This window comes from Chelonoidis abingdonii, chromosome 6 (assembly GCF_003597395.2).
Source record: "Chelonoidis abingdonii isolate Lonesome George chromosome 6, CheloAbing_2.0, whole genome shotgun sequence".
Taxonomy (NCBI): Eukaryota; Metazoa; Chordata; order Testudines; family Testudinidae; genus Chelonoidis; species Chelonoidis abingdonii.
The window spans coordinates 100,865,340-100,890,340 of NC_133774.1; the positions used below are offsets into that span (position 1 = coordinate 100,865,340).

The 25,001-nt window shown below is 40.6% G+C and overlaps 1 protein-coding gene across 1 annotated transcript in view; it reads right to left on the bottom strand.

The window, feature by feature from the left end:
* The window catches only part of TRPM6 (transient receptor potential cation channel subfamily M member 6), a 121,993-nt gene that overhangs the window by 12,519 nt on the left and 84,473 nt on the right, over positions 1–25,001 (bottom strand). Inside the window, 10 exon segments of the mRNA XM_032805269.2 lie at positions 3,639–3,721; positions 3,972–4,258; positions 6,639–6,704; positions 9,010–9,060; positions 14,078–14,103; positions 15,708–15,766; positions 18,805–18,902; positions 20,095–20,218; positions 21,758–21,870; positions 22,042–23,192. Coding sequence (XP_032661160.2) covers positions 3,639–3,721; positions 3,972–4,258; positions 6,639–6,704; positions 9,010–9,060; positions 14,078–14,103; positions 15,708–15,766; positions 18,805–18,902; positions 20,095–20,218; positions 21,758–21,870; positions 22,042–23,192 — 2,058 coding nt within the window.

Consider the following 25,001-nt stretch of genomic DNA (forward strand, 5'->3'; position numbering starts at 1 on the left):
GACTAAAATCTTTAAGATTAATTAAAGAAACGCCCTTGAACAATAAGTGCTATAAAATGCTAAGTCAGGACTTTGGAAAAAGTTAATTTACCATCACGCACCATTTTTCAAAAGAGGTGCAAAGTTGCACTCCTTCCTCTGCGAAAGCCTGATGATATTCTCCAAAATAACAACAAAAAAATCCTCATTTTCATAAGGCACACTTGGGCTCATAGGATGCACTATGTTACACCTGATAATCTACTTAGTGTAAATCAGGAGAAATTCTACGAAAGTCAGTGGAATTGAGGTTTACTCCTGTGTAAAACTAATGTGAGAGGACATTTAGTGTCTAGGTTTTCTCTGTTAAGATGGCTTAAATCTTCTTTTCGTCTGCAGAAAGGAAGGAGTAAATGTATGTATGCAGTTTACTGTTGTGAGGGGGGAAAACTGTTCTGATTTTGCTTGTTGTGGGGGGGGGTTGTCTTTTTGACGGGCTGGGCTCCTCTCAAACTCAAAAACTTTCCTCAAAATAAGCCAGTCTAAAGATATCCAGTGTCCAGTAATGCTCACAGATGCCACAGCATCTAAGTAATGGGGTGAACAGGGAGAATATTCATAGACTTTAAGGCCAGAAGGGACCATCTTGAACATCTAGTCCAGTGGTTCTGAATTTGGGGTATACGTATCCCTGGAGGTATGCACAAGTCTTCCAGGGGGTACATCAACTCATCTAGATATTGTCTAGTTTTACAATAGGCTACATAAAAAGCACTAGCAAAATTTCATACAGACAATGACTTGTTTATACTGCTCTATATACTACATACTGAAGTGTAAGTATAATATTTATATTCCAGTTGCTTTATTTTATAATTATATGGTAAAAATGAGAAAGTAAGCAGTTTTTCAGTAATAGTGTGCTGTGATACTTTTTATATTTTTATGTCTGATTTTGTAAGCAAGTATTTTTTAAGTGAGGTGAAACTTGGGGGTACACAAGACAAATCAGACTCCTGAAAGGGGTACAGTAGCGCGGAAAGGTTAAGAACCACTAATCTAGTCTGACCTCCTGCATATCACAGGACACAGAACCTCACCCACCCACTCCTATAGTCGGCCCATAACCTCTGGTTGAGTTACTGATGTCCTCAAATCTAGACTTACAGACGTCAAGTTACAGAGAATCCACCATTTACCATAGTTCAAATGAGCAAGTGACCTATGTCCTACTCTGCAGAGGAAGGCAAAAAACCCTCCAGGATCTCTGCAAATTTGATCTGGGGGGAAATTCCTTTCCTACCCCAAATACTGAACCATAGTTCTACATTTCCGAAGAGGAAAAATATGGTCATAAAGGTAAGTAACTAAAAAACAGCATATAGTGAGATGGAACTGGCTTGTGTAGAAGTGTGGCTGCTACTGAACAAGCAAGAATATTTCCTAAGAGTATCTCCTGGTACTGGGTAATGGGAATGTTTTTGGGACAGGATCAAATGCTCATGATTTCCACATCTGATGGTGCATATTCACCCCTGATGTACTAATAATGTAATACAAAGAGATCATATCCTTGCCCACTGAATAGAAAGACTCCCACTGACTTCAGTGGGCTCTAGATCAGGCCTTAAATATATATTCATAGATTGTAACACGCATGAGGTCACCATTCCCACAGAAGCACGTTTTAATAGTGGCATTTCTACAGATTGTATAGAAAAAACAGGGCTGTCATAAATAGATAGCTAAGGGTTAATGTTTCTTTTACCTGTAAAGGGTTAACAAAGGGGACCAAACACCTGACAAGAGGACCAATCAGGAAACCAGATTTTTTAAAAGCTTAAGGGAGGGATTTGTGGGTCTTCTTTGTCTTGGGTCTGTGTCTTTTGTCTGTCTCTCAGCTATGAGAAGCTTCTTTCTATCTTCTAATCTTCTGTTTCCAACTTGTAAGTACAGGTAGAAAAACAATATAGGCTTTTATGTTGTTTTGGGTGTATTTACATGTGTGTAGCTTGCTGGAATGTTTCAAATTGGATATCTTTTTGAATCAGACTGTTTATTCATATTTTTCTTATAAGCAATAGCCCTGTATTGTCATTTTATAACAGAGATTAATTTTTGTCTTTTTCTTTCTTTTTATATAAAGTTTTCTTTTTAAGACTTGTTTGAGTTTTTTCTCTCTGGGTAGGCTAAGGAACGAAGGGGAGGGAATTCTCTTTGTGTTAGATCTACGGAGGGTGAAACTCTGCAGCACCAGGGAATTGGTGGGAGGGGGAGGAGAGAGAGAATCTTTTCTGTTTCCTTGTATTTGGGGTTTGTCTCTTTGTGGAATAGAGGAGACATGCTTCTTGGTATTGTGATGTAAAGAGATTGCATCAGTACTCTCAGGTTAGCCCAGAGAGGAAAGTCTGGGTGGGAGAGAGAGGGGGAAGGGAAGTGGGTTATTTCCCTTTGTTGTGAGACTCAGAGTCTCTGAGTCTTGGGGTCCCTCCAAGGAAAGTTTGGGGGACCAGAGTGAGGCAGGCGCTGTAATTCCTGTCTGGTGGCAGCGAGATAAGATCCAAGCTGGTAATTAAGCTTGGAGGTTCATGCTAAGCACCCAGATTTTGGACGCTAAGGTCCAGATTTGGGAGAAAGGCTTATGATAAGGGCCCAAAACAAAAGGAAAAGTATTGGTGCACATAACAAAATATATGCCCTAATTACGGGTCTTCAAACATCTGGGCCCTCATACTTTCCAAACCAGACCTGCTCATCCCTCCCAAACATGAGGGTTTGCTTTTCTGAAGTGGAAAGTCATTTTCACTTTGATAAAACTTTGATGAGCAGTATGTTTCCTGTCATACTCTGTAAAGTTCCTTGTAAAAGAAACAGTAAAACTTTACCGTAACGACTCAGTAGCAAATATTGATCAGCTTTACCATATGAACACAGATCTATGGGGATGTTCAAATTATAAGCGATTCTTTACATGCACTCTCTCTTCAGGCCACTGGAAACTAGTTCACAACCCTGAAAGAATCCCCACCCCCACCCCCAAAGCAGCTACATCTCAGAGCAGCATGCTCAGCAGAACTGGAGACCAGCTGTTCTCTCACTAACACCTTGCATTCCTTTTTGCTCAGTAAGGGCCTTTTCCAAAGGCCACTGAAGTCAATTATGGTCTTTCCAATTATTTTGCAATTAACTTTGCTTCAGACTCTTCTTTCACAAACTTCTTCAACACCAACAAGCAACAGATACACTTAGAAAAATTCTGCAATGTCTCTAATTCATGTATATTTATTTTATTTACTTATTTCAGTTTAATGCTGGGCATAAGCCCTATACACTTTACAAATATTAAAAGCATGGACACAATTTCTTTTTGATAGGCATCTATTAAAAAAGTCTCTGTAATCTGCCCCAGTTGATGCACTCCACCAAATCCTTTATATTTCCCCCAAATTCCCTCACCCACCCAGTCAGATGATATCAACCTACCCACTCCAGAAAAACTACACCAAAAAAATAGGCCTTGAAAGACAGTCAACAAAGCTGGGCTTCATCAGACCACAGAGAAAGGGAATAAGTTCTCTACTTGAGCCCCCAGCACCCATATATTGCAGAAGGTTGTATTTAGTCTTTTCCACCTCACTCTTGAAAGGCCATTTCCTTACCTTGGGGTATATGGAATGCTATGTGGCTTCAGTTGGTTGAAAGTATATATCAGCTTCTGAGCAGCCCTTTGTTGTTGTATTTCCTAATCAAAAACACATGTATAGGTATTACTTTTACACAAGCCTATAGAGAAAGGCCAGAATATATAAAGAAAAAGAGTGTTCCTTACTAATCATAAATAGGAGATGGATTTTTTCCATGCTCCTCTCTCCAATAAGGTTGTAACCATAATTAAACAGCAAGTCACTCCAGGCTGGAAGTGTTTACATGTACCAAACCATTTCACACCTGCCAAACTGAGCTGGATAGTTTCCCTGCAGGTTTATACTTACCCTCAGGCACAGATGTAGCACTGTACCCTCCCGAAAGATCGTCTGCCATGTCTGAACCACTTCAGGAAGAAACGACTTCACAATGAAGACTTGTCCCAACTTCAATACGTCATTCTCAGACCAGGTACAAATGACCTTCATGGCTCTACGGAGACCTCCATCCATCTCCTCTTGGGACAAGACCTGGATCATTGCAGCCATCCCATGCTGTGACCAGGACGACATGCTTTTATCTAGGTTCAAAGGCGAACTCTCTTCTAGCCTATAGATTGTCACCTCCTCTCCAGCTGAGGTTGAAAGAAGTTTTATTTATAAATATCACAAATCACAGCAACACTGTTTGAGACTTACCTTTCTTCCCCTAAAATAGCATATAACTTTCTCAATTTACAGTACTTAACAAGCTTCCACTATGCTACCATACTCCTGAAATATCATCCAAGTCTTCTATTGTTCACTAAGGCGATGTTCAACCCTGTTCAGAGGGACAGCACAACAACTATGGACCCCTTAAATTACATTGTCTCTCTATTTTGTACTGGCCTTCTTCATAGGGATGAATTCCAGCCTTCAGGTGTGCTTCAATACAAGCAAACTGCCTTGGTTTAAACCAGTGGATCTTACTGAATACAATTGTGGTCATTTTCTTCTTTTCAGTGGCTTTTCTCAGTGTCAGCAGACTTACTGGATTTTAGGGATGATTGGGTCTAAATATTTGCTTTTAAACACCAATCAATAATTGGTTGAACTGAAATTAAATCAAAATATGCTGAGACTCACTCTCTCCCTTTTGGTCTGTATTTGTACAAAAAGTTTATTTATCCTACAGAAAACAATTAAAATCGATACTACTCATACTGTTTTTCTTTTTGATCTTGCTTGCTTGTAAGAAGTAACACCTTTATCTTCATGACAATTGTAAAAGCTAATGGCTGGATTTTGCCACCCTTACTCACACTGAGTAGCACTTTGATCCATGACAGTCCCATTGATTTCAACTGGGTTATCTGAGAAATCAGACACTAATCAACATGAGCAAGAGAAGCAGAGCCTGGCCCAAACTAACACGCACAGCTGGGAACTAGCCCTCCAAATCTAGAAAGAACATCAACTTTCCCATAATATTTAGGGTTCTGTTTTAATATAAACTAAGGATAATGAGAAGAAATTAAGACAAATAAGCATGGAGATTTAAGTTTTCTATTTTAAATGAAGAATTTGACCTTGTTCCTAGAAATTCCTATGTCATCTCTATTGCACAAAATTTAAGTAATTTTATCATTTTGCATGCAGAAGGCATCTGATGAGATTCAACTCAATCTTATACTCTGTCTCAGTATGTAGTTAAACAGTATTCTGCCTTTGACAGGCGAAAACTATTCATTATTATCTTCAATAAACTAATATAACAGGCCAGAGTTTTAAAACCTGCCCTCCCTTTTTGTGACTGAGATTATTTGCAAAATCGGTTGATGTAAATATAGACATACAAACACCTGATCTGTGAGCACCTTCAGGTACTTAATATCTAACATTGCCTGGATACACAAATAATTATAGGTGCCACAAAGGAGGCCAGGTATGAGCCAGGCTAAAAATCAGGCCCACTGTGTACAAATGTTCAATTGAATAGAATACTGACCAGAATTATTGATAGAATAATTAAACATTTACAAGTACCATTTCTATGTCTTAAGCGTTTTATACAACATCCAATGGACATATTCTGCAGTAATGGTCCCAGACACGAGGGGTCTAATTCTCCATGCCATTACACAGATCTTACATCAGCTCTCTTAAAGTTGAACCAATTGATCCTGGAGGATTAGGCCCTAAGTTTTATCATCAAGATGTAGCAATGTCTGGAGGGTGATTACTGTAGAATACTGCACCATTTCCTTAATAAAACAGGAACTGCTAATAAAATGGATAAAAGAATAAAAATCCTTCAAATTATGTATCTCAGCATTGGAATGCCTAACTTTTAGGCACCTAGAAAAATCACTGGAACAACACTATGAACCACAAAGCCTGAGTTAGGCACCTGGGCTCCCTACACAATGAATGGGGAGAGACAGTGGCCTAAGAATGAAATCCATAAAAACCAGCAAGCTAGGTGGGGAGCCACTTAAGCTAACAAATGGGAGATGCCAACAACAGGGGTGCATCCTAAGACCCGCTCCTCTTAGGGAGTTTGGCACATAAGTACAGCGGTAGGGAGGTATCTATCTGTCTATCCCAATGGTTAGAGCACTCACTAGGGAAACCCAGGTTTAATTTCTCCCTCTGCCTCATGAGGAGGAAAGATTTGAACAGAGATCTCTCCATTCTCAGGAGAGTACTTTAGCCACTGAGCTACGGGATATTCTGATGTGTATGGCTCCCTCAATCTCTCACGTTGAAGTTGAGGATAAATAATTAAGGAGTCATTGGACTAGGAGAACTAGACCCTGGGTCTCCCCGGTGGTGCCTTAACCAACAGGCTATAGATTCATTCCCTTTGGTCCAGGGTGATGGTTACAAAAGTTGTTCCTTTCAGAAAATAAATGTAAATTACATATACCTAAATTAATCCAACCTATGAGGTTTCTTAACTGTATTCTTTAAAAAATAATCCATGCTGTGATTATAATACATTCAAAGCAGAACAGAGAAACTGGCACTTACCAAAGAACTGGACCGGTGTAAATGGTATAGTCTGAGCAAGCCTCATTAAGTTGTTCCTTTCAACAGCTGCAAACAAAATAGATGCTTTCGCTATGCTGGGCTAGCATTGGCTTGGCTGATTTTCAGAAATATTTGACAGTGTTTTATTGTAATATTACAAAAACAAGTACTTTTTGTTGTGGCCAGCCTTTCCTCTAGCTATGTATATCACCTCTAGCACTATGACATCTGAGCATCAATCAAGTGATTATGGATTTATCCTCACAGTATCTAAGAAGCAGAGAAGTACTGTTAGCCTGAGTTTACAGAGATATGAACTGAGGCACAGAGATTAAGTGATTTGCCCAAAGTCACACAAGAAGTCTGTGGTAAAATACAGAACTGAACCAGATTCTCTGAGTCCCATTCATTGCCACAGACACAAGTCCATCCTTGCATTACAAATGAAAAAAATTAACCCTGAAGCCTCCGAAAACATCTTATTTTTGTCAGTGTCTGGATTATGTTGAAAAATATCACCTAATTAAATAACATGCCCCAATATATGCTGAGTCAAATTTGTCGCTGCCATAATATTATCAAAGTCAGTGGAGTTGCGCCTGTCCACGGAATGAAAAAATTGGATACTATTCATTGGAACTATGGCACAGTCTCTGAACTTCAGATAGCTGTATACTGGCTTATGTTTTATCCAAGGTTTCTCATGAAAGGGTCTAAGGAAGTGTGGTCTACAGGGACATCTGCTGGTAGGTTCTGGACAATTCTCCTCCTCACCCGAAAGCACAGAAACCTGCAGCTTTGTAGCAATCTCTGCGCATTTTCAATTTAGGAATAAAACAGCATAGTGGGCAATCAGTGTCCAAATGATTTATTCCCTGCCAGACTTCCAGTGAGTTCATAAGTATATAAACACAGATTAAGTAGTACAGTACAAATTAACTGGAGAAATCCACTCCAGCAAGCAAGAAGAAAGAGGGAAATTGCAGTGAATACTGTACTTCATCAAGATGGGAGGCGACAGCTAGGAACAAACCATTGCCCCTGTCTTTTCTGGGCATTACAGCTCAGTTCTTGAAGTTTTCATCAGTTGTGAAACTAAGATTTGTATTGCCAGGGCCTATTCTTTTTCCTTCATCATTTGCCAACAAATACCTGAAATGGCCTCACTACAGTGTTAGGTATGAAATTAATATACAGCTTTCACTAGGGGGAGGGGAGGGGTTCTCCAGTGTGACTCTACGAAGTGGGAGCCACAGAAGATGACAGAAAAAGAAATAATGTGCTTGTGTTACGGATTCACAGGGTCTGGTATGCCAGACCCCAAGGATCCACACAGTTCCATATGGGCAGGCCCTTGGCCTCCATGACTCTGAAACTGGGCCTTTGCATGCTAGCATTTCTTGTTTCTCTCTCTGTGGCTCCCTGCAATGAGTCCAGCCAACTGTGGGAGACTTGTTCTTTACCCTTTCAGGACACAATGTTCTAAGTATTTGCTGTGACACCAGGCAGCCTTTTCAAACCAAGGTAACAATTTATTAGTCACCTGACATATAGGCTTTGAAAGCCCTTAGGTCTATAGGAAAGAAAAGGTTAAGACATAGTCTAAACAGTCTAAATCCAGTGAGCCCTTGAGCCATGCTGCTGTAGGAACCATTTCTGCTTTCTTTCCCTGTCTCTGTTCCTTTGTCTTCAACCCAGATGAGAAGCCTATAGCTCTAGGCATATGTCTACACAGCAACTAGACAACTCAGGCTCACAGTGCTTGGGCTGCAGGCCTGTCTCATTGCTGTGTAGACTTCTGGGCTCAGGCTGGTGCCTAGGCTGTAGGAGCCAGAGAGGTGGGAGGTACCCAGAGCTCGGGCTCTAGCCTGAACTTGGAATAAAGTTACACAGCAGTGAAAGAACTCTGCAGTCTGAGCCCAGGTCGGCTTTCATAGGCCAGCCACAGGTGTCTAGCTGCTGACTAGCCATACCCTATGAGCTCATCTGTTAACACAGCTACTTGACACCTTTCCCCTATTCTACAGCGCCTTTGCTCTGCTCTTGGCTACTAGTGCCTAAGAGTATGTCTACACTGCAGTGTAAACCCAGAGTTAGTAGAACTTGAGTTAGCAGACTCTGGATTTGTTAACCTAGGACATTAGTGTCTACATGCATTTGTAACCTCAGGTTAGGAACTGCTGAACCCTTGGTTCACTCAGATAGCTACATGAGTCCAAAACCTTGTCCCTTTCATCTATGTTCAATTCATATTAGTACAAAGCACAAAGGGAAACTGAGGCATGCATAAGAATAAAAAATATTACCAGAATTTCTACATCTTAACAATGGCTGCAGTTGCTCAGCTGTCATTCAAGTACCTCCTGCTTACCAGAATAATGATGGTGCAGGTCCTGAGGTGTTTTCAAGGAGACTGAGATTTCTGAAATTATTTTTAAAGGATCATTATGTTAATTATTGTAGCAGAGATAAATGCATGATTTTGAATTTATTCTCTTCAAGTTTGTCATGAAACAGATTAAGCAGAATTACTGGCTCAGCATTCTAAAGAGAGGAATCACTAACTGACATTAAGTATGTTATAATGTATGGCATGTTGGCAGTTTTCAGTTATCAGTTTAATATAGCCATCTGACTTATTTATATAAGGAAATGAAGGGAGACTAGCAATATTAACCTCAAGGACATGTCGTTTCTTTAAGCCAATTACACTTCTGGGATGTTAAAAGCACTTTGCTGTCCATCATGCTTCACAGAATCCCAAAGGCATGATTTTTGCAACTTTATACCCAGTCATTAAGCATTCTAGTAACTGTACTATTATATTGAAGTTATAATAATACAGGTCCATTAACCCATGACATCTAAAATGCTGTAAAAATATAAACAAGTAATTTATTGGCAAAATTAATTTAAAGAGACACTGTCAGGTCAAATTTGGTCCCAAATCTATGCTTTATAAAACAAGCTTTTACATTACCTAAGACTAATAGAAATGTTTCCATTATATATTTTAGATCATTTTGTCCCAGTGAAAAAGGAAGTTTATTTACCTTATAGTAACTGGAGTTCTGTGTATTCACCATGAGTGCATATGCTCTCTATGTGCCCAGGATCAGCGATACTTTATATTTGGAAAAGATGGTATAAGATAGATCTGTAATAAGGGCCTCAAGTTTGCCTATCTTTCTGATTGAGGTGATAACCATGAGGAGAGCTATCTTCACTGATAACCATAATAGGAAGCAGGAGGCCAAAGTTCAAACAGTGAATTCCTTTAGGTACAGAGAACCAGGTTCAGACTCCTAGCCAGCACTGACCTTGACACCACCGGGAATGTGCCCATAATGCATTTTTTTTAAAAAATTGTTTAGGATGGGTAAAAATTGAACATTTTTTCCACTGTGGGATGGAAAGCATTAAAGGCTGTGAGACATACTCACCGTGAACTCAGTGAGAGACCCAAAGATTTTAAGGAGAGAAGATAGCCAAATGGAAGCTCTTTTCCCTTTGGTACAATGAACATCAATTGTCCCCAAAAGATGTTGGAATTTCGTTTATCCTGGACTATGTAACACATCCTTGTGGCGGGCTTCCTGCTATTGAGGAAGATGGCTCAACCTTCTTCAAGCAGGATCTCTCTAACCCCATTGCCCATCCAAAAGCCATGTTGTCAGATGGAGAGGTGCGGGGTTGGGATTATTGAGTCTGTCCCCATTCTGTGACAGTAGACTTGGTAATGTCTGTAAGTGAATGCATGGATGGGAGGTCACCTGGAGAGCCATCATAACTCAAAACTGCTTCAGCCACTAAGGAATTATTAAGATTACTGTCACCTTGATTTTCCTGAGGATGCATGGTAGGAGGGAGATGGGAGGAAAGGCATACATCAGTGGATCTCACCACTGTATTAGGAAGGCATGCTCTCTGGAGCTGCATCCCTGTGCATTGCGAGAACAGTAAATTCTTGTTTGCCTGAGTTAGCAAAGAGGTCCCAAGATGGGAATTGCCACTGAAGAAGACAAATCCGTTGTGCCATGGATGAGTGGTATTTCCATTCATGGCTCTCATGAAAATGCCTGATGAGGCTGTATGTTAAGGAGTTCATTATCCATGGTAGGTGCGCTACCAAGAGGGTGATAGGACTGTGAAAGTATTAATTTCATATCTGTGCCACCTCCCTGCAGTGTGATGTGGACCTGGCTCCCCTCTTCTTTATATAGTAAACCAGGGGTCGGCAACCTTTCAGAAGTGGTGGGCCGAGTCTTCATTTATTCACGCTAATTTAAGGTTTCGCATGCAGTAATACAATTTAACATTTTTAGAAGGTCTCTTTCTGTAAGTCTATAATATATAATTAAACTATTGTTGTATGTAAAGTAAATAAGGTTTTAAAAATGTTTAAGAAGCTTCATTTAAAATTAAATTAAAATGCAGAGTCCCCTAGACTGGTGGCCAGGACCTGGGCAGTGTGAGTGCCACTGAAAATCAGCTTGCGTGCCGCCTTTGGCACGCATTCCATAGGTTGCCTACCCCTGTAGTAAACCATGGTCATATTGTTTGACCTGACTTTTATGAGTGGATTGGATGAAAGGCAGGAATTGCTGACATGCTCTGTGTACTGCTCATAGCTGGAGGTGGTTGATGTGGCACAGGGACTCTTGTGGCGCCCAGGAACCCTGAGCTGTGTGGTTGTCCAGGATATGAATAGATTGCCAGGCCCTTGAGCAGGGCTGGAGGAAAACTTGCTGGAGTCTCTGTTATGGAATCTGTCAATGCAGGCTTGGCCATGTGGGGTGGTACTACCAGTGCAAATGGTGAGCACTCTTTATAGTTCTTGCACACTTTAGTAGCTGGTTCTGGAGCACAGAAAGTGCCTGGTACCATCGATGCCTGCGCGCATTACCCTAGAGATCCAAGCACTCCAACTCTGAGGTGTGGAATGCAAATTTGACCCACCTCTTAGGAGGGTGCCTCTGCTCAGCCTCATCATGCTTCCACATCACAGAGTCTTTGGGCCTGGTAGAGGAGTCCACCACCACTGACAAGGCACAGCTCAGCAGCTCTGGCCAGTGAGGGAAGGAATGATCTGACTGCTCTCTCATGGCAAGTACCATCTCATGCCAATGGAGTCTGAACTCCTAAGACTGCCTAATCCATGGGACAAAACAGTGGCGGATCTCACACTTCAATGTGACATGTGATTCCCTTGGGCAATAGAGGCAGTTCTGCAGGTCACTCACCAGAAAGACCTGGGGGCTGGGAAGGCAAGGCTTGAAGCCTGAGACCTTGGGGATAAATGCCCAGGCTTTGGGGGAATAACAGGACGCAACATCCCAAACCCCAATAACTAACTACACTAAGACTTATAACTAGCTAGACTATTTACAAGAGTAGAGTTTTGAACAAGCTACAACATATAGGCAAAGGAGAGTTCAGTCCCAGACCATGAGCAGTAGAAGAGAAACTGAAGAGGCGGTTGCTGCGGGTGCCACTTATGCCCTTGCTTTGCAGTACAAGTTGACATAGCAGCAGACCCACATACACTGCTACTGAAAAAATTCTGTTCTGGGTGCACAGACCCTGTGCAGACCCAGAGTGAATACCCATAGGGACCAACACTTTAAGAAAAACAATTACTTTGCTGCACTGATGGGACACCATCAACTTGAAAATCATATTTGTCTACAATTTTTCTACTACTGTTTTGTACAAACAATTTTTGTACAATTATTATAATTGAAAGAAGTTTGCCAAAAATGGTTAATTTTTTACTTTACTATTTGACAGCACATTTCCACAGTTGTTGTGATGCTGAAGATCATTCAGCAAATTCTGCCAACAGCAGCAGAGTTGAAACTGAAACTGAAGTCACAGCAGGCAAGACAGGAAGGAGAGGAAGCATTCAAAATATTTGGTGTTGTTCTTGACCAGTGGTAGCGGAGCCTTCCCAAAAGTGGGGGGGCCAGGGGTCCCGGCCCCCACTCCCTCTGTGTCCCCACCCCTGCCCCCAGCGGGCCGGAAGTCAGATTGGGCGGAGGAGCTGTGGAGTCTCAACCTGCCCAAGGTGAGGGGGTTGAGACCAGTTCCCGGCCCATGTCCCCACCCCCAGAGTCCACTGCCCAGAGCGGGTGGAGAATCCGTGCTCTGCACAGCTTCCTGAGCAGCTCTTATCCCAACCCAGCTTTAGCTGGGGAGGCAGGGCCTCGGAGCCGCTGCAGCAGCCCAGCCATGGTAAGAGCCACCAGGGACGCAATGGGGAGCCACAGACCCTCCATTTGCCCTGGGTGGGGGACCTGCTAGCTGAGGACATGGGCCAGCGGCTGCTCTCACCCCCTACCCTGGGCAGGTGGAGGGTCCATGGCAGCCCACAGCTGCCCGGGTTCCTCAACCAGGCTCCAGTTGCCAGCCTGGCCTGGGGGCAGGGCCTTGGAAGGGAAAGTAGGGGCAGGGCTCATGGAGAAAAGTGGATGTGCCAGGTCCCTCCACTTTCAAAAAGTGGGAGGGCCATGGCCCCCTGCCCCCCACCCCCTCTTCTGGCACCCCATTCTTGATTCCAACCAAAAATTCTCTTGTAATGATAGGAGGACACAAAATATCTTGAAAACCTTTTTAAGGAATTAAAAGCCAGTCTGCTCTTCAAGAAACTTACATTTTTAAAAATAAGCAGTTGCAACAAAATTCAACTTGACAGTGTCTCTTTAATATGCAACTGTAGCACCTGCAGCCCAAATACCCATTGTACTACCCACTGTGAACATAAACTTGACTAAAAAAGGCTACATACAAAAGTTCTACATTTGTTGGACAAAGTCATCCTTCAGATTCTTGAGTGAATATCAAAGAAGTTTGAAAATGTATTTATCATCTCTGACATTGAACTCCTGCACTGACAATGCCACAGTGGACCTGATCCTTGAATGAGAGTTCCACATGCAGAGGAATTGCAGAACTGACCCAATACCACGTACCCAAGAGATGGCTGCAACCATGACTGTGCTTAGAAACACTCATTGTAATCAGAAATGTTATGCTAGACTTAACCATCAAATATATGTCAAGCTTCCTATTTAACCCAATGGAACTCTCTTGCTCCTTCAAGTTAGGGTAAACAGCAGTCCAAAGGATAAAATTCATCTGTCTCATTTTAAGTACAGCACAGTTAATTCCTGCTCAAAAGTGTGTGATATTTTATATTGCTGGGCTAAGCAAAATCGATGGACATTTCTTTTAGCATGGGGGAAACATATCACATTATGTGTAGTTAACTGTAAAGATACAATTCTTTCTGTTGGGTATTAATTATTGTTAACCCTCTTCCTGTTTACCCTCCATGCTTACAATGGAATCACTTCTCCTCGGGTTATGTATTTCAGAATTGTGAAAGTAGGATTTACAAATAAGAATTAAAGACAAGTAATAATCAATCAAAAACTTACTGTCAATGCCTTTTGAACTTCTCAACCTGTTTTAGAATCAAGCATAGGAAATTATGCTTCAAACTTTTCTGTCATTAAACAAGCAATGATATGAAAGAATTTGAACAATGTGAATTCAAACTCACAAAGATTTAAACTCACTTTATAAAACACAAGAATCACTAGCATAAGGTTGTTTTTGCTTTGACATACAGCTGATCATTTGTTTGTGCTTACAATTCTGGGTCACTGTCTTCTTTAGATAACAACAATATTGTTTAAAGAGTGCTTCAATCAGATATGCTTGGTGGGTAGGTGGATTGTTTGTTTGCTTTTTAATTTTAACCTACATTTTGATGTGCTGGCTGGTATGTATCCCACTGCCCACTACTGGAAGAAATCAGACTTGCTCAATTTTTTGCAGTTGCCTTGTACTTTATTAGCTGATCTTTAGGGAGGCTATACAGTAAACCCTACTGCTACTGATATTTAACAGTCTCTGTTGCTTCAAGTTAGGGTAATCAGAGAACAAGTGTGAAAAATCGAGACAGGGAGTGGGGGAGTAATAGGTACCCATAGAAGACAAAGTCTCAAATATTGTGACTGTCCCTATAAAATTGGGACATCTGGTCACCCTACCTCAAGTTAATGTAAGCTTTTTGCTTGAGAGAGAAGGAAAGAAGACAAAAGATTATGGGCATGATTCTCCTCTCACACAGGAATAAATCAAGAGTAATTCTACTGAAGTCAGACCAGTGTAAGTGATAGCAGAATCAGGCCCTGTGAGTTCATTTCTCAGTTTAGCATGTATGCAGGGTGCCGACTGCCTGCAAGTATGCCACAATGGACTGTTAAAAAGAACAGTATTTTTTCCTCCCATGTTGAAATCACATGGAATGTGGCAATTGTTTTATGTCTTTTATTTATTTTATCAGGGACGTTACTAAGTAGTGGGGATGTATGCTGCAGTGATGAACTCGAGAGAGAGAGAGAGAAAGAGAAGCACACACGAAAGTATCCCAAATATTAAGATAATTATCAAGCAAGCTGCAAAAACATCCAAGAGGTTTGAAGAAATAAACAAGAAAACTGAAGACACTTTTCAAGCTAGTATGATTTTATTTCACTTTGATCAAAGCTTAACCACCACCAAAATCTCTTCATAGAAAGCAAGCCAAATATTTTGCAAATGCAGACAGACTTATTGCCAATGCAGAGTTGATAGAAAGGATTTTAATCAGAGAATGACAGCCTTTTATGATTTTTGTTATTTTAAAAAGAAATATACAATTTATGCAGCAAAAGCAAATGTTGCCTTTCATAGTGTAGAAGATTAAAATAAGTAGTTAAGTTGCTGTGGTGACTGAATGAGAAAATTAGATAGTACTGGGATAAAAAAAAGATAAAAGTATCGATGTTCTTTCTAAAATTAGAAGTTATATTGGAATTATTAACCTTTTATAATTAAACAATAAACCTTTATTTTATTGAAAAAAGTCTATTGCCCGAATCCTTCATTTTACGTATGCACAAATTCCTCCTGCTAATTGTGCTATAGAACTAAAATGGAAATCTGCAATATCTACAGAACAGGCTTAGTCTACTTTTGTAGGTATGTGGCAAGTATTTCAAAATAGTTAGGAATACATACGAGGAATTCCTGCTCAGATTATTCTTCCTGGTGGTCCCAATCATGCTATTACTCAAATCCTGAGAAGAAGAAAAATGATGTTACGGGTACGTTCTATATATCACTGTCCTATGTACATAATCAGAGCAATTCATAAAGCTTCCAGTCCTGAAAACACATATATATGTACTTAATTTGACTACCATAAGTGGTACCACAGAAATCTAAGGGTTTCATAGCACTATTAAACCTACACTGATTTCGAACGTGAAATTGTCCTGGTTACAGTTTTCCACAGAATCTCCATGCATTTAGGTAGATAGTAGAATAATTTAAGTGATCCAGCTATATCAGACTCCACTGTGGAAAAATTCTAAGTGTATGTGGAAGGATTTTGCAGTTTAAAAACTATTAGGGAGTTTCCCTTTATAGTAGAAAAAGGGAATATAAATATTTCATGGATAAGTTCTTTAAAATGTGTCCTACAGTGTTACACTAGCAAGGGGTGACAATTGGGCGATTTGCTTAACAAAAGCTTACATTCAAATACATTTGTTAGTCTCTAAGGTGACGCAAGTACTCCTGATCTTTTTACTGTGTCACAGTTTTCCCTATGTGCTGCATGTTTAACGAGGTGGTGGGAGAGGGTGTTAGTTGTTGCAGATGACCAAGTGAGACCTCGCCTAGCTGCCTGGACCCTGGACAATGGCTTGGACACAGTGGAACTTAGCAACTAGTGATCAGGACGCCCACCCCATCTTGGAAGCCAGATGGGTTTTTCCAGTGAGAGAACAGAGGGCAGAAGAGAGAAGGTCCAAGTGATCTGGTTGTCCAGGAAAGAATACAAAAGACGAAGGAAGGGCTTTTGGGGAAGGTGATATAAGGAGGTTCGCTGGAAAGAAGTTGCTTCTGGATTGGTACAAAGAGCAGCTTGAGCCCACCTGGATGCTGGACAGGCCCAGATGGACAATGCTGAAATTTTCTATATTAGATGCCCTAAGAACTTTCTGTGCTGTGTTCAGATAAACCCTTCTTTTTCACACTGGCTGAGAGTGACTGCAATCTAGAGATCGGGATTGTATTGCTGTGTCAGGGTGTGGAGGCCCCGGGGTTCCAGAGTGAATGGACTCCCTGAGGGGGCTCACAGAGAGATATAGGCATGCTGAAGGCTCAGAGGTGCAGTTCCAAGAAGTGGTAGAGCCCAAGGCTTATTGCGCCAGAGTGTGACTCCTGAGACGGGCTGTCAAACTGAAGAGGCTTCCTCCCAGGGACCATACAGAGCTGAGAGAGTATGGGTCCTGCAAGGCCATGACACAAAGAAAACACATCACACATCTAACAGTTTGAAGCACCAAGCATGGTGTATTTTTAAGAACTTTGGAGTTTGTCAATATGATATTTAGATTGTATATGTTTCATTTTGGTCAGTCAAAGGTTCTTAGTCCCTTTAATAGTGCAAAACCTTCCAGCTACATCAGGGAAAATGCTCCTATAGGACAATCTAACTTTGGGATATCCTCATGTATTCGTCAGATATGTCAAAATTCCTCTGAAAACATCTGACCAAGACAAATTCCTTTCCCCAAAAAAAGAGTGCCGCAGGATTCAAATAAAAAGATCAGAGACAAGCTTTTAAGACAAACTAGATAAAACTCATCTTTAAATATTACCTTAAATTTAGTTTTAAAATTAACTAGCTCAGATGTTCTCCCATGTTTTAATCCAGAAGATTACCTTTTGCATGAAAGTTCCTCTGGTAACAGGTCACCTCCCCACCCACAATTCATTGGTTTGTTCTCAAAATGTTTAATCTTGTTAGGCATAAGGAAAGACTTGGGGACCAATGTTGATCCATAGATTGGTCTGACAAGCACTGATCCAGGGAAAACTCATTTCTTAAAAATAGATTATGCCCTGTTTTAAAGATTTATTGTCAAATTAAGTTAATCCCAAAATTAATATTTTACAGAATCTAGGATCAGTATAAATGTTTCTATAATTTCTTTTTCTTCAATATAAAAATCTTTTGTTTAAATTTAAATGTACTCTGTTGTGTTTGGAACTCAAAACTACAATATTCTGATACTACAGGAAAGTCAAACAGTGAAACTGACTAGAAACAAAGGTTTGACTATCTAGTCTACTTTCATTGCCACCACTGAGAACAGCCTAGCTCCATCTTCTTTGGAACCCTCCTTCAGGTAGTTGAAGGCTGTTATCAAATCTCCCCTCCCTCTTCTGTTCTGCAGACTAAACAAGCCCAGTTCCCTCAGCATCTCCTCATAAATCATGTTCCCCAGCCCCCTGATCATTTTCATTGCCTTCCGGGGGACTCTCTCTGATTTGTCCACATCCTTTCTATAGTAGGGGGCCCAAAACCGGATGCAATACTCCAGATGCGGCCTCACCAGTGCTGAATAGAGGGGAATAATCACTTCCCTCAATCTGCTGGCAATGCTCCTACTAATACAGCCCAATATGCCATTAGCCTTTTTGGCAACAAGGGCACACTGCTGACTCATATCCAGTTTCTCATCCACTGTAATCCCCAGGTCCTTTTCTGAAGAACTCCCATTTAGCCAGTCCGTCATATAAGGTTGCAAATCAGTTCTCATAAATCATAATTTTTAGAAGACAGAGACTAAGAAAACCACACTAAATACAGTAAGAAACACCTTTGCACTAGAACAAATATTTAACTCTCACTTTGCATACAACAAATATTGTCATCTAATAGCTAAAAAGATGAACTTGCCCAAGGTTGCCTTAGTTCTCTAATCAACTCTGCTCACACATTCAACATCAGACTGTGTATTTGCTTAATGGCCTAGAGAATTATTAATAAATGCTCACCTTTCTGACTATCATCTTCACACACACTCCCATTTCATGGTTCACTAGTTTAATATCCTACTTTATTAATTGTTGCTAAGTGTTAATAGCTGTTAAGTATTCATTTACTACCACAGATGTTCCCTGCCAGCACGAAATGAAATTTTGCACACATCAAATGGTGTCTCGTTAGACAGAAGCTCAGCTGATGAAAATCAGTGTAGATCTATGGAAGCTACAATAATTTATACGAAGATTTGGCCCATGATATGTCCTCAGGTCTTACCTCTTGAGACTGCCTCAGAGAGTCACAGATTTGCAAAGAGTGCCTACCAGTTTCTTGATTTTTCATTTTCTGATGCATATAACTGAGACGTTCCAAACCTATCCAAGAAAGTAATCAGAGAAAATACATTTCTAAAACTGAAATGAAAAGCATTATTACTGTAAAATAAACATCATAAAGTATCTGTATGATGTATTACTCTAGAAGCCAATAATATAAAAGCAACAATGGAATTTCACAAAACTGAAGTAGATTGTTCCCACTTTCTGTTAGCCTACAGGTTCCAATAGCCCAGGCCTTCTCATACTCTGATCTGTAGAGCACCTGTGCTCCATGGTACTTTTCCTGGTGGTCTGCAAATCATAATCTAAGAGCTGTGTAGAGACAATCAGGAGATAAAGTGATCTGTGGGAGGATCTCACTCTTAAAATGAGGTCTGTACAAGGTATAGCAGTGATTCTCTAGCTCTTTCAAGAATCTGAAATGTCATTCCTTAGAACTTGACCTAGACCTGAAGAAGCGCTCTGTGTAGCTCAGAAGCTTGTCTCTCTCAAGAGAAGTTGGTCCAATTAAAGATATTACCTCACCCACCTTCTGTCTCTAATATCCTGAGACCAACATGGCTACAGCTACACTGGATGCACTACTTAGAATTTATCACTCAAATACAGGTGACATGAATTTACTTCTCAGTGAAGAATGTATTCTGAGCAATGACACTGAGTAATCTAAGAATTTATGGCCAATTATCCATTATGCTGCAAATGAAAAATGGAAGGTTGGTACATCAAATGGATTAAAATTACCAAAAACCAGCTAACCTACCAATGTATACAGTATCATAATAATTCCTATGACCACAAACTCTTCAAAAATTACCAATAGCAGCTAGATTGTGCTTGTACAGTGAGATGCTGTGATACTCCAGAAATTCCCCAAGCCAGGAATCATGCCTCACAGAGACATAGTTCCATTCCCTAATCCCAGTTTAGTCCTGAGCGGTAGTAATCTGCTACAGTACTACAACAATAGGAGGTTACTACCCCAACTCCTGGAAGAGCTCAGCTGTGGTGGCCGGCAAACTGGAGGAAGATGGATCCCAGGCTCCACCCACTCCATGCTTCTGTCTACCCATTCCTTTGAGTGAATGAGTGTGTGTAGTGTCTGCTCACATTCTGACCCTATAATTTGCCTCCCGAGGTGTCAGTGATTGATGACCCTTTAGGCTCATGAACTGTTATTGGTTTATTCAGGAGTTCTGAGCTTAATCAGCTGAAGAATGTTACATACTTAGCTGATTGAAATTAGATACAGTTAGCCAGTTCTTGTTGTATTTGTCTTCATCCAAGAAACAGCTTTCTGCTGGTTCTGAGCTCATATGGGTGCTCTGGGGACAACCATCCACTGTAATCACCTGGCATGGGACAGAAAAAATTGTACTCAATATTATAAGACAAGCAGCTCTGCAGCTCCTATGTGGCGTGATTCTTAGAATCATTGCAAGAGGAATACCAACAATAATTATTTTTATTTGCATAAGGTCTCAAAATGCTTTACAAACAATGTGAAATATGTCTCAAAATACCACCATGAGAAAGACAAGTACAGCATACCAGTTATCCTAATCTCCCCTATCCATACATCCCTGGAATGCCCCTGGTGCCCTGTTTCAGATTTCAGACCTTCAGAAAAAAAGATGCTCAAGTAATGGAAGTGGTTTATCAGCTTTGCCCAAGGCCAAACAATTGAACAGGGGCAGTGCAGGGACAAGGAAGAGCAGAGGCTGTGAGGGAAGCAAAGCTGGCTGAAGTGCTTATATGGTAAAGCAATTCCACACATAATATTTTGTGGAACAGCAGAAAGGAACTTGAAGGTTTTGGTGTCCTGTGGGTGTTTCAGATAACTCAGGTTACACTGTATTATTCTTCCCTTGCTATAGGTTAGTAAACTGAAACACAGAGAATTGATCAGTATTAGCTGGCATGTGACAGGGCAGAGGATGAAACGTAGGGTTTTCTCTCTCCTAGATTCCAGCTCTAGCCACTATGAAATACAATAACTGAGAAAAATATATTCTGTATTTGCTACATGTTGCAGAAAACACATTGCACATGTATAGAAAACGTTACAAAGCTGGTCAGCTGATATTTAAAATGAAAGTCCTGCGACTTCTTAATACACAATCTTTAAAATATAATTGTTTATCATGCTGTCTAGTGATGGGAATCATCACTTCAGGGTTCTATTCATAACTCTGGTAAGGCTGCACAATAAGCCATTATTAAGTAAATGAGTTAAACCTTCCTCTGCCTCAGTTTTTTCATCACTAAAATGGGGATAACCAATCTCCAGCTCACAAAGATGCTGGGAATCTGTTTGTAAAAAAATACTGATGCACTCAACACTCCCTTAAAAAGCAGCTAGGACTCAGGGAATGGGGGCATTGGGTTGCTGTGGGTCAGAGGCAAAGAAGGGGCTTTTCTTTTTCTCTGTACAGGCTCCCGTCAGAAGAGCTTGGATCTTGACTGTCAGCAGCTGGTGGCATGATTGAAGCTGCTCCTTTCTTCTGTCCCAGCCGTTATTCAAGTGCACCCTCCCAAACCCTGGCCTTAATCAGGAAGTGAGGATAGAGTCCTTACCACACAAAACTGATCTAGGGCCTGATCTTGCACCCTTTGAAATCAATGGAAACCTCTCACTGACTTCAGTGGGTGCAGAATTGAGCCACTAAACATTATAAATAAAGAGAATTGAAACAAAAACAAAGCAAAACAATAGTTTTGGGATTAATTATTTAGGGGCTTTCCAGTTTGGTCATGACTGCAGTACTTTTCCAGGGCTAAAACCCCAGTGGGCATTAATGCTAACTTTACTATCCCCTACTACAATACTGTCACTAAAGAGCTACCAAGGCATATTAAGAACATGGCATTCAGCTTACACCTGTACTTACCGGTACCTGAAGTGTTTTTTGTTTCTTCTTGTCCTTCTGGGATTGTCTGTCTCTGTTTTGTTGTTTTGCTTCTGTCCACACAGATGGGATCAACTCAGCACATTTTGATAGCTCTGAGGGTAAAGAAAAACAAAATTAAATTATTATACAACAGAGATTTGATTAGAAAGTGAAGGTTCGATAAATAATATTGAACTGAAGAATAGTCTCCATCCTTTCCCCCATGCAGTTCCCCAAACCTCAGTGAAAGATGCTATCATAATATAATATTTTAATATTACTACCTTTGGTTTTGCAGGTCTTCCCCACTTTCTCTCCCTTGCAGGATTGAAAGCTGCTGCTCTTGTGGAAAGTCCAGTCTCTTCTGAGTGGATTGATCCAGAAGATGGTGCTACGCTGGCACATGGGCTCAGGCTCTGAGGTGTCACTGTCATATCCTGATTTGTCTGAGTTGTAGGAGAAGGATTTTGATGCTTTGATCCAGACATGCTGTGAAGTACCACGGGTGCAGTTGCAGTCACTGTTACAGGTGAAATGCATGCACGATTGCTGCCTTTTCTCACTGCATAAAACTCCTTTTTCATCCCCTTCAGAGAACCCCCAGTTTACATAACCTCCTCTGGTTTCCTCACTGGGGTTGTGTGAGGGCACTAAGGTCTCCCTGTCAGTGGCAGATGGCTGGGGACTCACAGAGTGCTCCACCACAATCCTATTATCCTTCTCAGACGGTAACTGAATAATGGAGTCCCATTGTCTCTCTTGGCAATTATTTGCCTTTTTTTCAGTGAGATTAGTACTCTGCAAACTTTGGTGCAATACAGTGCTACCGTGGTTATTTTGTTGCTTAGCTGCCAACTCATCTCGCCTGTACTTGGCAGGAATGCTTGGAAGGGACAAATTCAAGTGGACCTCTTCAGTGGAAGCAGCTTCCTGATGTGGGACCAAGAGGAACTGTCCATATCCAGGAGTTGATTTACTCTCAGAGGATACCCCAGAAGTGAGTGTGTCACTTTCTATTTCTTGCTTTTTCTGGATGCCTGCTATCTTCACATCCTTGTAGTCCCCAGTTTCAACAGTGTGGCTATGGCACTCTGATGACCATTGACTTCTTGCCAAGTTCCTTAGAAGGGAAGGAGGCATGCTGTAGTAGTTGTAATTCTTATCATTCAAACATTCCAAACTGCTCAAAGTCTTTGAATACATGGCATTATTCCAGCTATGTGGCAGTTTCCTATAGGCTCGGTGCTTTGTCTCAGCCAGCAGGGCCTCTTCTACCTGCAACGTGTCTACAGCAGAAATGACTTTTAGGGTATCAACAGTCAAGGCAGAGAGGTCCTGCAGGTGTCCTAGTTGGCTGTCCAGGGAAAGCAAAGAGTCTTTGATGTAGAACACCTTCTCATGCACTTCCTTCAGCAGCAAAAACATCTCCTCCACTCTAGGGGAAAACACACCCATATTAAAAAAATAAAGCAGAAATCTTTGTATTATTTTATTTCTTTATTTGAAATGATGAATGAAAACATTAAAACACAGAAAATCTTTACTATTCTCTAATTAAAACAATCCACTCCTAGTTTTCTACCGTGATTTCCATCTTCATAAACACCTCCATCTGATAACAAACTAACCTGATTCATGATCTACATTCAGAATTACTGGGCTAAAAGCTAGAAAGCCTAAAATGAATTTTACACTGACTTTTCCCTGGAGGGTAAATCTACTCTAATAATTAACACAATCAAATTAACCACCACTCCCTAGCACAAAGCTGATGATCATGGAGAACAAGAGAGAACTGGAAAAGATGGGTAAATTGCTTGTGAGTCTTTGGAGGTCTCTTTCTTTCTTGTGAAAAAAAAAACACACCTCTAAAAGAGCTCATAGGGCTACAGATTGTTTTTTTTCATTTCTCACATATAAAAGCCTGGTGGGAAAAGAACTTTTTTCAAAGGATCTATTTGCCACCTTGGTTCATATTTTATACATCTGAATACTACCTTTTACTTTCTCTGTAGATTTCATCTGCCAGTCAAGCAAAGTATTTTAAGACCTTCAAACCCCTAATGTACATTGTGAGAAGTTCCCAATCTGAAATTATCAAATAAATTAATTTTAACTAAATGATTTTCTTAGTTTTAGCTATAGATAGATTAGATCATATAATCTCTCCATATGTCATCCCACCAATGTACAAAGGCATTAAAGTAGAGGCACGCAGTACACAAGAGGAACTACATTCTATTGGCAGCAAGGTATCTAAAGGATGCACTGTTTCTGGAAACCTCCAAGAATCTAAATCAGCAGCTGTGCTGAACAGAAATCATGCCACAAAGAAACCATGGTCATCCAAAATTTTTATTCATTTAAGCAGTATTCTTTTAAGAGGGATTCTTTCTATTCTACTAAATACATTTTAATTTAACTGATCTATTGTTTATCAGTTCAGTTTTCAATTAACTCAGATCTTCCTGGTATAATAGAAATTTGCTATATGGACAAATCTATCTTTTTATTGGCTTTTTTTTTTTTTAACAAGACTCATTCAGTTTCTTTTATGCATTTTGGTTTGGTATGTGGAAAATGAAGTCCATGAATAGGTAATGTGTTAAGTGGGCTACATTTCACTAGGCAAAATAAATTTATGCTAATAACTCAATGGTGACACTTTGTATGAGATTTTCAAAAGCGCTCGTCATTGGTCTAACTCTGCTCCCATTGAAGTCAATAGGCGTTTTGGGGAATGAGGAAGCTGAGTTAGGCCAGCACTTGTGCTTTTGTAAGTCCCAGCTAGCACACCTTTGACACGTTATGACTAGAGGGACGAAGTGTAGCCGAAAGCATAACAAAGGTAATTCCATGTGGGCTGTAGCTATTAGGCCTCCATATCATGAATGATAGGTATACATCATCTAGGGTCACTGTGAGAAGAATGCTTATCATTGGTAATTAATAAACCTGCAAAAAAAAATGCGTTATGCATGCTCAACCCCACTACCATTCGCTTAGTGGTACCTAGTTTGCAAAGATTAAATGGTGTGATTCCCAAGCTACACCCTCAATTGCTCATGTACTGCACACATGTAGGAGTGCATTTCTGCCAGAACCATTAACCAATCACACTTTGCACTTAGTTTAAACAGATACATTATGGATGCAGGGTGGGAGAAAGGGTTATATAAGCCCTTTCCTCTTTCCCTGCACATGTATATTAGAGCAACCACACTTTGTACTCAAAACATTAGTT